Here is a 14,729-nt window from a genome sequence, read left to right as displayed (position 1 = left end):
ATTTAAACCTTATGTCCATCCATCCACTGGCAAAACCCCTCTCCCCACTCCACCTATCCCAGCTGCTTTGCCCCATCATACGTCACTGTACGTCCCAGATTTCACAGAGGAGCGGTGTGAACTTGTGGTCGCTCATCCTCCAGGATGCGAGCATCTCTGCATGGTGGTGGTTGAGTGTTCTCAGCTCAGTTAGCCGCCCCAGCAGACGGGCAAAGTGCTGTGGCTCCTGTGGATGCTGCAGGGCACAAAACCTTCTCAGCACGTCCAACATGGGGTCCTGTAGTCTCTCCACCGCCAGCTGATCCTTCACATATGGTCGATCTGCAGGAGAACACAAATGGAACAACAGCATTCAGTCTATATTAGGATTGATTGATTGATTGAAGTATTTATTAACAGTATGCAGAATAGGTACATTTGAAGCAAATCTCAATACAAAAACTGTTAACTGTGGACGACACCATAAAGCATTACACTTGTTTACAATAGGGTCCACCATTTTCAATTCATCAGAACATTTAGAGACCTACAAATATACACTTCTATATAAAAAATCACACCCGTGTGAAGTGAGGGGCGCTCATCATCATCGCACATCATCGTACATCATCATCAAGAATGGTAGTCCCTTATTGGCCAAGCATTCCCACCGACATCTGATTGGTTAGCCGATTTGCTCGTCTACATTTATTTTTATTTTTATATATATATATTTTATCCCACGATTTTGTAACCCATTTTTCACCCCTGTGTCAATCATCTAATGTGATCCTGGGCTCTACACACCCTCCACCAACCTAGTTCCCATATATGGGGGACAAGGGGAGAGCAACGGACTTGAACTCATGCTTCCTTCATGCCTGAGTGTCCAAGTTGCTCCTTTACACCTGACAGGGGGAGTTTCCCTGGTTGGACGTAGCGCGTGGAAGGAACACGTTATTCCAACAAGTTCCTTTCCCCTCCATCAGGCGCCCCGGCTGGCCAGGGGGAGGCAGTTTAGTGACCAGGATTACTGCATGTTTTTTGTGAGGGTACCTACCCTAGGGGACATGGGGAGAACATGCAAACTCCACACAGAAAGGCCCTTTCGCCAACCCCGCCTTCGGGTATGGGCACTGATGACGCGGAGGAGGAAACACGCCGCCAGCACCCACAGCGTCCCGAGCGGGAATCGAACCCAGGACCTTCTACAAATGACGTAAATTTGTCAATGGCGCCCCTCAAAAACAAAACGGGAAATCATCATAAAGGAGGTAAAAAGGGAGAAAATATACAGTGAGGGAAAAGGGGGTGGGGACTCAGACTTTTACGGGGGTTTCGAATTGCGGTTCCCTTGAGAGCGGTTTTGAAGGAGTCAAATGTATTGTATATGTATGTATATATGTAGGATTCACATGTCTTAATGACTGTTGGTGGGGTGTTCCACATTTTGAGGCATAGGAGTGAAATTAATTTAGTCCCTTGTTTGTGCCGAATCTGGGTTGCACATGGTTTGTTGAACTCCCTCTGGTGTTGTGGGTGTGGAGTAGGAGTAGTAGTTTATATGAACAAATGTGTTTCTTCTGGCTGTTATTGTAAATCAAGGATTTGGTTATCAAGAATTGACTTGATTGACTGTTAAATAATATATCAAACAATGGCAACAGAATATCTGTATAAGGACATTTGATATTGACCTGGTGTCAGGATAGTTATGGCCGTGAGTAGAGCATGCTCTTCTGGCATCATCTGGAGGTCACCAATGCTTTTGTAGAAATTGAACATGGGTGTGATGAATTCCTCCGATATACCTGCAGAAAGATATACACGTGTTTATGCCATGATATTTAAAAAAAAAGAGTAGGCGCATTTACAGTTCATAGCGATCAAGTGTGCTCCTCCCAAGTCTGTCCTGTATCTCCAAAAGCAACTGGATTATATCAAGTACACTACTGTACAGTGTACACTGAGAAGTACTTCTTCTGCCGACCTCTGACACCATGTCACCATGACTCAGCCATAACAATATAAAGAGTTCCCAATGCAGCTACACTCAAATGTGTGTTGTCTGCCTAACCTCAATACTGGTACTATGGTAGCCTACTGGTTCAACTGGTTTCGCATCTCTGTATATAGATAAATACAGACAGACAGACAGACAGACAGACAGACAGACAGACAGACAGACAGACAGACATACAGACAGACAGACAGACAGACAGACAGACAGACAGACAGACAGACAGACAGACAGACAGACAGACAGACAGACAGACAGACAGACAGACAGACAGACAGACAGACAGACTTATCAACAGTGAATATTTAATGGCAGTTATCCATCAGCAGAAGCATTGGGGAAAGATCTGTTTCACTTAGAGAAAATCTGCTGTAAATATAGATATGTGAAATATTCTAAAGGAAGAGGTGAGATCACAAGAATATTTAAGTATTCATGGTTCTCTACTCATTGGATTAAAAAATAACTTCAAAGTATAGCCTTCTCAAATTATTTCATTCAGTACATGTGCAACAATAGCACCCTTCGATAAGGAACAATAACTTCCTCTGGCAGCTTGGCGTGAATATTTCTCAGCCCTACAATTTAGACCAGACCTGCACTGGAGGAATCATGTCTCCAGCCCTCCCTGAGTCCCTGCAACTATCAATTCAGCCGTCCACTCTGGTCTGTCAATGAGACACCTCAGAAGGCACCAGAAAGTAACACTCTTTTAAATACTTTGGCCTACATTAATTCATAAAACAGTGGCAACGAATGTGAATGTATAGACTCAATACTGGGTAAAGCCATCATACAAAGTAAACATTGTGGGCTGCAAAGGAGAGATGTACTAGTTTATGATTATGATACATGTCATGCGTGTCAGCATACCGAACATAGGTACAGCATATTTCTGATAGGCTAGCTGTGGTAGATTCTGGTAAAACCTCCTCTACGGACATAAGACAGTGCCCAGACTCACAACAGAATGAAACTGTACCCAACAAGGGTCGGCTTGCATGTGTAATCCACACCCAGGCTGGAATCAACAGGTCAGAACACAGCTCCCAGCTGCATCATCAGATGCAAGCGAATCAATTATGCACGATAAACCTGCCTAGACTTGGGTGTTTCAGCTTGCACATTGACCCCTCAGGATGTCACTGATGTCTGCTGCACGAGATGGAAAAGAGGGCTGAAGGTCTCTGAAGGTCACACATCAACATATGAGTATTTATTTTCTACAGACGTAGCAGAAGTGACATATTCCTTACTCAAGTAAAAGTAAAACATTAAAGACAAAAGTGAGGACAGAAAAGTGAAGACACAAATTGTGATTGGCCGGCATAATTGGTGGGAGACGTGCTATAGGTTAAGCATCGCATAACGATTGTGCCCACGGGGATAACACCTGTTGTATGTAAGTGGCTGGTAGAAAGATGTCAGACATCGCGCGATACTCGAGAGATAAAATACTTGAACGATACTTGTATGATAATAAGAGGATTGGATTATTGTTGTGCTGGGTTTGTTAGTTGCCTGATGTGTGAATTTTGCGAATAATTTCCCAAGAATAACCCTTCTGTGAATTCTAGACTCTAGAGTGACAAGTCTTTTTGGAAAATAAAGTTTTGAGTAGAAAGTATAATGAAAGGATTTTTCTAGTCTTGAGTAAAGCCTTCTCAAGTAAGGTACAGATTACATAACGTCAATATGACAATAAAGTAACTTTATATCTGTCATAATATATTTGTCTATATATTTGTCATACCAATTCCAATTGTGACTGTATTTTGGTGATGGTCATGCGATCTTGAAGGCCATTTGTGTACACAAAATTACCGTACTAAACTGTGATAATATTATTATACTGTAGCAAATCATTAAATGTTTCCTTCTAGGTGGTCTCACCACTCTTGCGTATCCTGTCCTCTAGCACTTCTGTGTGTCCATGGGGCATTTTTCTGGTGAAGACCTGAGCCGAGCGCAGAAACATGGCCTCCACAGCTGAGCCTTTTAGCAGTGCAATCTGATCTTCATGGTCCAGAGCCAAGAAACCTGCCAGAGAGACCATACAGTACCATTCTTTACACCTTACCACACACCTTATGGCCTTTGCTACCAGTAACCACTGATATCACTATATCAATCCACTCCCATACTGCACTGTAGTATGCATGGAACATATAACTGAGTCCTGTACTGTATACAGTTCTACGCTTTCAGATAAATTAACCACTTTACTGTAAACCCTATACCTATACAGTAGTGTACATCGTCTGTACTTGGTCCCATCCGGTTTTGGAGCTTGCTGTCCTTCAAATCTCTTTGCCAAAAATAACAAATCTACAAGTTCACAACACGTGACGTTGCAATGCAACAGGCTGTGAGCTTGCAGATCTGGTATTTCACAGAATGGTTGTATATTTTCACCTATTATGACATGTCGACAATAAGGATTGTAGGGTTCATCTGGTTAAGACTATGGATTTTGGTGTGTACAACAGCGAGATCTAAGAATCATAATCTTAGGCTACTAATAAAGGCATACGACTGATGTAGTCAAATATTATTCCACCCAAAATATATTTATTATACCTGGAATGTTTTTAGTAAACTCCACAAGGACTTGTACATGACTCGTTGCCATCTCCGTCAGTAGGAGGACGTTTTCTTCTGCATTGTACTCTTCTTGGAGCTGGGTAGACAATATGAACACACGTCAATGAAACAGGGAGATCAGGCTGAGACAGTGAGACAGAGGACATGCTGATAAGGCAAAAGTTGCATAAGCTCCACCAGCAGAAATCTATGCTACATGGAGCTCACAGCTGAAGTTCAGGAGCAGGACCACACCTCCAATCCGGCCAACTCCACCTCTATCAAGCCACCTCCAATCAGGTCACCTCTCTAACCTTTCCCTCTCCTTTATAGGTCCCTGACGGGGGTTCGCCGTGCCCGGGAGCATGCCGGACCCCCGAGGCCTCCCCATCTCGACTTAAAGTTCGTCGTTGGTGGCCGTCGCCACCCTCAATGTCATGTTTTCCCATGTTGTGTTCATGATCTGTTTCTTCCCCTGCCAGCAATAAAATCTGTTAAACGTCATTGGTGGTGTGGTCCTTGCTAGTGAACAGAACAGTGGCGTTTTGTGTCTGTTAATCTCAGGCAAATGATATTAACTTTATGATACCCCCTTGTATACCAAGCATATAGGTCGTGGTGTGAGATCTCATTGCTTGAACTACAAACAGAAGAAAGCACAATGAAAAACTGACATGTTGTCAAGAGTAACATACCAGTTTTTTGGCCATATCCTGAGGAATTCTATGTTTGTTGTATGCATCTACTATGAAATTCAATAGCGTTTGCTGTTCTTGAGTGAGTTCAACCTTTTCCTGGATGAAAAAGAACAACATAAGTTTGTCACAATTTGTAAAGTTGGGGCATTAGTGTTATATGATCTATCAGTTACCTCAGCAGGCATTAGAACCGATGTAATATTTATGAAGTGCAAGGTTAAGAGATTAAGAATAATCCCAAACACAGTCAGTGAGGGCTTTTACTAGCCTGGCTAATAAACTAGACCGAATCAGCCGTTGGCAAAATAAATTACAAAAAAACTACAGTGTTGTGTGATATTAGTCTGGCTTATTAGCCAGGCTAGGCTTTTACGTCATCATCCACATCAAATACATTTGAACATTATTTCCAGTGACTGTCTGTGTCCCATCTGGAGAAAGCAACAGGTTGTGATTACCTTTGATAACCTGGTTGTGGAGGTAACCTGTTTGTTGTCTCCAATGTCTGTACCTTCTGTGTCATCACCAGTGGATTCTCCAGGGGAGGCCTTGGTATTCTTCCTCAGCCTTTTAGATTTACACTGGATCTCTGTCAACAAGCCTGCCAAAAGTGACAAAAACCTTACACTATGTGTTAAATACCTCACAACTGTTTTTGTATTATTATTATTTTTCCCAGCAGTGATTCTAATCTACACAGCAAAATGTAATACAATTACTGTGAACAAATTGACCATTAAATTTACATTTTTATACTCCAACTCAAGTAAACACTATGTAAACAGCTGTCAACCGCGTCAAAACTTGCATGTCTCAGATTCACATACAGAACTCCAGGACCCTAACCGGCACACCCGTCAAACCACCTTGCAATATTCATCACAACTTCCCTGCACTATTTATGAGCAACAGGAGCTCCCTCTGTCCTACTATCTACCAATGGCAACTACAAATACACACAGTAAATCCAGAGTGTTCATTTAACTCTGAGCGTATGCAGTTTCTTTTACTTGTTTTAAAGTTAAAATAACACTCCTGATTTCCTGCCAGTTTCCCCAGTTGCTCAGCCCAGGACAACGGGCAAATAAACAAAAAAGATTATAAAGTGTATTTTCAGGATAACATGAGATCATTAAATTACGGCTACTATAATAAGAAATAGTTAAATACATTTTCCACGTGAGTAATTTTGTAGGCTATTATTAGTATTTTGTTTTACCATTAAGATGCTGTGAGAGATTTAAGTTTTTGCTCAAATAATTGTCTAATTATTCCCATAATAATCATTGTCAATTGACAAATTATTTCCATAATAATAATTGCAATGGGAATATAGGCATTTGACCCTTTTTTGAACATTAATGAATGTAAAATTCACAATCAGGAGAGATACCTCATACAGCAGGATACTGGAACTGGAACACTATACAATTGGAGCTAATGAATGAGTTATTTCTCCTATAATTGATTGGTGTACCTTACTAAAGAACTGGAGAGACAGAGAGCCCAATATTAGGTTTTCAATTGTTTTGTCAAAATCTCACACCTCTGTTTACTTGCAGGGCGCTAATAATAAAATGTATCACTTATGATAGCATGCCCAAAATATAGACGCCAGGTTGAAAGTGACTACAATAAAGATTGTATGTATGTCTATAGATTTTGTGAAATTTGTGAAATTAATTAACGTTTGCTTGATTTCCATGCTCATGATGACATTATTCAACTGTCCTCTATCTTACAGTATGCCAACAGTAGCCTACTCACATTCTGCCAGCATGCCCATCTCTTTGCATTTTCTCAGTCGACACTCCTGGCATTTCCTGCGCATGTACATGTCCATTTCACAGTTTCCTCCACTCTTGCATTTGTACACAGCATTCTTTGTTACACTTCGTCGGAAGAAGCCTGAACATGGTTAGCAAAATGTTTCATTATCATGAGTGTGATTTATGCCTAAATTATGCTCTGTCGCATGACATTCACAGAAAGACATTTAGGAACTTAAAAATAGAATACACAAAAGAAGTAAAGAACATAAAGAGATAGTATATATTATGAATCGTGGTTATATATTTATATATATTATATATTAGGGGTGCACAATTGTGAAATTATGACCGATATCCAATCTCCGATTATCATATCTGCCGATACCAATTCTGACCAAGTCCCGATATTATACAGAGGACCACAATGGAAACAAGCCTAGGCCATATAGGGCTTGGCCCAAAGCCTGTTAATAAAGTATTCAATCAATCAATAAATAGCCTATACTCTTTTCCAAGTGTCTGTATTCACAACAGAATGAATTACTTAAGATTTTACATCGTATTTTATTTGGCTTTTGTTCTAGACTAGGTACTAGACACTTTATATTGAACTCATTGATGAATTTTTACATTCTTCATTTATTTTGCTGGTGAAAACCGATTGATCCGATACCGATATGTCATTTTTATGGCTTTTATGGATATGGCTAATGTAATCTGAGTACACTACAGTAAAGACGATAACAGTGAACATTTAAATGGCCAATATGTTCCAAGAATTGTATCGATAGGATCCCCCAAGCCCACCTGGCAATGTTCCAGAGTATACTGTTCCCAAGTGAGTGCAGTGCGTGACCCACATGCACTCACTTGGGAACATTTATTAGACATTCTGACATAGAACATTAAGCACAATGAAAGACATTAGCGTTTTGCACAGCTCAAGTTCCCCCCCACATAGTACAGCAGAAAGCTGAGAGGGCAGTTGGGAACCCAATCTGGCCTTTGTACCAGGGCAGCAAGACCTAAAGCAATTCTCAGGCAAATGGCAGGGCACACCGTTGGCTGCACTTCTGGTATTGTCCCACCTGACAGTGTGGAATTACACTCATATCCATTCCCCTTGTGGTTCGGCAGGAACAAGAGCAAAACCACGGCATCATAAAACAAACGTCAGCGAGAGCTGCTGGAGGCCACATCTTGGGTGGCGTGCCACTATACTGGAAGTGGATTTGTTTTTACATGAAGACGGGTTGTAAAGTTATTCTTGCTTTTGACTAGTTTCAAAGTTCAAGGACAACTCCTTTGTTCTTTATGGATCTGCGTCAAGTAGTTCATCGTTACAAGTATAGTGACAGCTGACTTGAAGTGTGTATTGTATATGAGTAATCTTTCTTTTGACATTTAATCAAACAAAGAACAAATTGTATAGAGTACAACACATGCGACACACTGTCAGGCTGGATTAGCAGCCTAGGTGCCCAGACCGCTATAGGCCAGCCCGAACCAATATTGTCCCTTTAATCAGCCAGCCTCCTGGCTACTTACTCCACAAATTAACATATAGTATATGACACTTCACCAACAGTTGATGGAATTGGGTTTTAATGTATTTCACAAAATATAACAGGTGTGCAATAACTATACCTGCACACAAAATCGCCTGCTCAATACTTTTTAAGATTATTATTATTAGGCTTATATTCTGCTATATTGTTCCTTTAAAATTGAGTCTCTTATAAAGGCCTATTACTAAACTATGCGTGTATCCCTGGTTTTCTGGGAAGCCAGGTTAAGTAATATCACATTATATTATTTCAAAAATTAAATTAAATACATTTTCCATACAATTTAACTAAGACATCAGAGTTTAGTTGTTCATTGTTGGGACCTATTAGTTCATGTAAGGCTAAGCATTCTATACTGGTTAACAATAAACTGATTTAACCACTTATGGTTAAATCTTATGGTGAATAGCAAAAATAGTCAAGGTTGTAGACCTGATATTTTAACTAATTTTGAGGGGAGCTATATACAGGTTTAATGTTTGTTTTTAGTTCAATGTTTGTTTAAAAAACTCCATTGACAATGAAGGAAAAATTTACGTCATCTTGTTCCTAACACAAACATTAAATGCCATTAACAATAAAGAGAATGTAATGTTTGTTTTACACCGTTTGTTTTACATGATTACATCACCTAATCATAGTTATAGTTATAGTTAATAGCCTATATTAGCGCCCCTCACTTCACACAGGTGTGATTTTTAATTACTAGACCTGTGCCTGATGGGCACCAGCCTACTACTTGGGAACTATGCAGTTTGGGAACAATGAAAGTAGGGAATGCATTCCTCACCCTGTTATGCAATGACCGTTATTCTATTGTCATAGCACCCGTGATCTCTGTATTTGTCTGTCTGCCTGTATCCCTTGTGGAGATCTCTATATCTGTCTGTCCTTCCTTGTCCCTATATGGAGAATAAGATCCCTGATGTTATCAGTATATGGACATGCCAATATAAGGGCATATGGGGGGGATTGGCAGTTTTGGAAATTCCTTGTGCAGTGGTAAATGTCTGTGGACAATCTGTGTGAAATGTCTGAAAGTGCAAACTGACTGTTAAAAGTGGACTGACTACCTAATCAAATGGCAGGGGAATTTGGCATGAGGTATGGGGGATATGCCAAATCTAGCTACGACTGGGGTTGTCATGCCAATCAATTGGCTCATTAGGAGGCCAGAGCCTTGCATTTATTGTAAGAAATTTATTATTATTATTAAACACAAACTTTTTTATGTTACAGGTTTATACCTGTAACAGACTAAGAGAAACACAATATAAAATTCTTCACAGATTACACATCACACCAGTGTTGCTAAACAAAATGGACCGTTCAATATCTCCTTTATGTTCGAAATGTCAAACAGATCTGGGTAACTACTATCACTACTTTTGGGAATGTAAGTGCATATCCAGGTTCTGGGGCCAAGTGGCACGTGAGTTAAGCGACATTTTTAAGATGAGAATAAAGAAGGATCCGGGAGCTTTCTTACTGGGACTCCCATCAAAAGAAATTCATTTGACACCCCTACAATTTAAACTATTTGATAAACTTCTACTTTCAGCCAGGAAATGCATTCTGATAAACTGGATTAAGGATAAGCCACCAACGGTACAAATGTGGTATAGAGAGATCTTTGGTGTGCTACCCCATGAAAGACTCTGTGCAATGCATAGAGGCAACGACGCTTCCTTTCAGGAGGTGTGGGCCCCACTATTAGACTATTTCCCTACTGAAATATCTCGGATCCTTCTAAAAGCCCAATGCCCCATTGTTTGGACAGATCTAGGATAAAAAAAAAAAAAAAAAAAAAAAAAAACTGTATGTGAATGGGCTTGAGACAGGTGCAATATTCGGGTTATCTTGGATTGTTTTTCTTTTTGCTTGTTTTTCATTTGGTTCTGCTTCCTATGGTATGGTGTGAATGATGGTGTAGAGGAAATGGAGGAACCCCCCCCCCCCCTGTCCTAATGTTGTTGTTTTATTGTTTGTTTTCTCTGTTTATATGTTATGTCAGTTAGGCAAAGTATGTCCTTTGTAATGGTTTGTAACTGTATGTGAAAAAAAATTCAAAAACCAATAAAAATATTAAAAAGGAAAACACAAACTTTCTCCTGACTCCTAACACATATACATTAAATACTATTTAATATTTGAGTCATTATAATGCTGATGCTAGATAAACCCAGACTTGTTTCGATTCCATGCAAGCTTGGAAAAACAACAATAGTGAACATTGTAAACATAGTGGAATGCAAATTTGGAACTGAAGACTGAAGAAGAGGAGGAATTATGCAAAGTATACTGATGACATCACACATATGACCAAATCAGTTGAGCTGTTCCTGAGAGCAATTTTCATAAAAGCCCTATATGAGAAAGCCTGATTGTTCAAAATTGCATATTTGTGGGGATAGAAGATACATAGGGAGCCCAAAAAACACCACATATTTAGAAAAAGTTGAATTTTATGTTATAGGTCGTTTAAAGGGGCGGTAGCCCCTTCTATAAACAGCTTTTGTCCCCACACGTCTCAACATTTGCCATTGACAATGCAAGGGGAATTCAGGTCAAATGTCCACTAAATCTTGTCCCCACACGTCTCAAGATTTGCCATTGACAATGAACGGAGAAATTAGGTCAGAATTCTGCTAAATATGACGTAAATTAAAGGCCATTGACATTGAAGGGAAAAGTTACGTCATATGCAAACGAGCAAATCAGCTAACCAATCACAGGCAACAGGCACACTGGTGTGATTTATTTTATTTTATTTTAGGGAGAGTTGCCCAAAATAGGTGTGCCAGGGTAAATGTGATTGACTTGACTCTCAATAATGGGACAACCTTACCTTTGCATCCCTCACACGTGAGAGCATTATAGTGGTAACCGGATGCCTTGTCCCCACACACGACACACAGTTCCTCCCCTTTGATCCTTCCAGCTTGAGACATTTGCCTGGTTCTCTTGCACCCTGCAGGTAGTGCAGGAGCTACCTCCTCCATCTCAGCAGCATAGGTAACCTCCTGCGGCCCCTTCCTCAGTTCGTACATCCCTGTGTGTGAGTACCAATCCTCTCCGCTGTACTGGGGGTAGTAATTGTGAGTGGAATAGTATGGTGATGAGCACATGGTCGGCTCCATAGATGAGTACTGCATGCTGGGATAGCCGGTGAAGGGCAAAACGTCTGGATCCTGAAGCAGTGGACTCCCTTGGTCTGCCAGAATGTCTGAGGAAGAGAAATAAGATGAATACCACTGGTGTTGGCCACTTAAGCCCATCATGCTTTGTTGTATGATGAACAGGGAAAATAACAGATCTACAAGTTCAATGTTAACTGTAGTTAACAACAGCTGCAAAGCAAAATAATGAGCATTGATTCAACTCTCAGAGTTAAGTGAATGCTTAAGATGTTATTGTGTGAATTTCATCATGGGATTTGGAGGTTAACACCATCCGTCTGTTTTATGACAGGATCAGCATATGGTGAAACTACTGTATGGGGACATCTCACAAGGAAGTAGTCCATCTTTTTCTAAATGTAGTGAGGGATTTCCAGTGAAGATTTCATTCAATGATATTAAATGTGTCCCAGCAGAAGCTGCAATCCTTGGATAATGATACAGCAGTGAATAGTAATAAACCTATAAATGATTAACAACTCACTCTCACTGTAAAATGACAAAGGGCTATCGGTCATTACAAACAGATATTTCAATGGTGAAAAGTAGAACTATGTGTTGTTCTTGCTTACTGTCAATCGCTCTGGATTAAGAGTGCTAAATGCCTAAATTGTAAATTGTTAACACATCATTTGAGAGACTCAAAACCATTCATGACATAATGCATTTCAGTCAGGAGAGGGTAATGACAAAACAAATACAAATACTGTAGCCTTAACATCTATGCAAAACACACATGTCTTGTCATCTGTAAGGTCGAATCCCATATAGCATTAAATTCTGTTCAGAATCAAACCAAATTAATAAACTGACCTCCTGAGGACTTTGTCTGGACCATGGCCATCTCAGTGTCACCCAGAACCCATATGGTTATTCTGTGCTCTGATCACAATATTCCAACTAGTCTGAAGCTCTACGTTTGCTCGTACCTTTGGTTTACGTATCGTCGTTAAACATGTTTTCTCTGCTTCCTTTGATGAGAAGCCCTTCTATAAACACTCTGGAACAGTAGTACTGTAGTTCTGTAATGGAACAGCTCGACACTTGCTTGAGGAGTGCCAAGGGGAGCAAAGGTTGTCATAGCTACTCATTAACCTGACAGTCACATTTCCTTGCATCACTATGGTAGAAGGCTGGTAATGTGTGAAGTTTTCACATCTGGACAATGGAACAAGCTCACTGGCCTCTAGGGGCTACTGAATGGTATATGTAATACCTAATCAGTATAAATTAGACATTGGGATATCAGCTCTTAACTCATAGAACAAGTCTATGTGTGTCAGAGGTTGTCATAATAGTAGTACACCTGAGGTCACGTACCAAAACTTAGACTTACCAAAAAAGTGTGAGCTCTCTGACAAGGGGAATCCATCGTTGGGTGGGATTTGTAATGGTCCCACCACGTTGACATCGTGGCCCACCCACTCATTCATCCAGGAGGGTGACAGGGGCCCAACTCAGAATGAACAAGACGTGATCGGATGCAAAGCAGCAGGAAGCCTTCGTCCACTACTGAAACAGAAACATTGAACAATATTAGTGAGAGGTGTGAGTGATGGCATTTCTGTCTCCACTCTTTAAGAGCTTCATATGAATTCTCATTTGTCTAGACGTGTAGCTATGTGAAGCTACAGTATAGAAGTATAATGTACTGTATGTCTGGATTCCACTGGAAGGTAATTAAACATCAGGTTGTACTTAGTTTTTACATCAACGCCTCTTCTCTCCCACATGGAGATGTTAACACGCTGCGCATCCATGTGGGGGGGAATGTTGAATGTTGGGTGCAAAAGACCTCCCTGGCTGACACTGTGTTACTGAGACAATGCTCTCTGTTACAGGTGTTAACATATATGTATTTTGCTATTACGCACTCAAATAGGCTACACAATCTCCCCCTGCTGCTTATCAAATAAAGGTAAATAACAAAATAAAATATTAAATATTTGAAATGTAGTTCCCTTGAAGCCTTAATACGTACAGTATGGCCTCTGTGGTGAAACAAAATAGTCACGAGGCCACATTGAACATGGGAGGTTAATCAAGCCACGTGAAAACAGTGCCGCATATGAATCACTACAGTTATAAATCTCATTTGCCGTTTTTCTTGTTTTAATTAACATTGATTAATTTCCCCTGGGATGCCGTACGTAGCCCACGAGGAGCTCTAAACCCCAGCCTACACAACCGTTCTAGCAAGGCCTCTCCACAGTGGCACATATAACACATTCGTATAGGTCTCTCACTACTTCACATGCTATATTTAAGTCATATACTTACTCCTGTTAGGTGATGTGTGTCCTAATGTCTCCAGCCTGTCTCTGATGTCCACGCTTTCAGCTACAGCACCATCAATATTGCTAATGATCATTTAGGCTACTATAGCAGCTTCTGTCTGGCCTCCAGTGAGAGTATGTGAGACCAGTTGGGGTCAGGGAGGAAGGGATGGTGGTTATTAATTAAACTGTCCATTCCTGTCTATAGACATCCCCTCCCCTTTCTGCCGTCATTCCCCTGAAATCCCTCTTTATCTAGGATGAAGCCTCAGACCCGAAATCCCTCCCACATACAATAACATCACACACACACACACACACACACACACACACACACACACACACACACACACACACACACACACACACACACACACACACACACACACACACACACACACATCACACCAAGTCATTAGCACAAGCAGATAGCATGACGAGTACATGCCAACTGGACAAGAGCATTGCTATCAGTCTTCTGGTTTATATTTTATATCACTGGATGGAAACATTCTGCCTCACTGTTTTACATATGGAATCTCATCGCAGCAACAGCTGCACTGTACCGGTTGACCTTTCAATTTCAAAACGCACAAGAGGATTTTGAGTTTATTATATTGAATGAATATGACAAAAACTAAAGAAAAAACTAAA

The 14,729-nt window shown here is 40.5% G+C and overlaps 1 protein-coding gene across 1 annotated transcript; it reads right to left on the bottom strand.

Annotated features, from left to right (window-relative positions):
• Positions 1-82: 82 nt before the first annotated feature.
• On the bottom strand, positions 83-13,232 carry nr1h4 (nuclear receptor subfamily 1, group H, member 4; the record flags this gene model as incomplete). Its single annotated transcript, XM_083763255.1, has 9 exons — positions 83-321; positions 1,677-1,790; positions 3,893-4,039; positions 4,580-4,679; positions 5,278-5,376; positions 5,739-5,881; positions 7,048-7,188; positions 11,469-11,846; positions 13,136-13,232. The coding sequence occupies 9 exons, from the start codon at positions 13,230-13,232 to the stop codon at positions 83-85; spliced, it is 1,458 nt and encodes a 485-aa protein (XP_083619381.1).
• Positions 13,233-14,729: the final 1,497 nt, after the last annotated feature.

This window comes from Protomyctophum parallelum (genome assembly GCF_964188405.1).
Source record: "Protomyctophum parallelum genome assembly, chromosome: 4".
NCBI classification, from domain to species: domain Eukaryota; kingdom Metazoa; phylum Chordata; class Actinopteri; order Myctophiformes; family Myctophidae; genus Protomyctophum; species Protomyctophum parallelum.
This window is presented reverse-complemented; position numbering and strand designations above follow the sequence as displayed.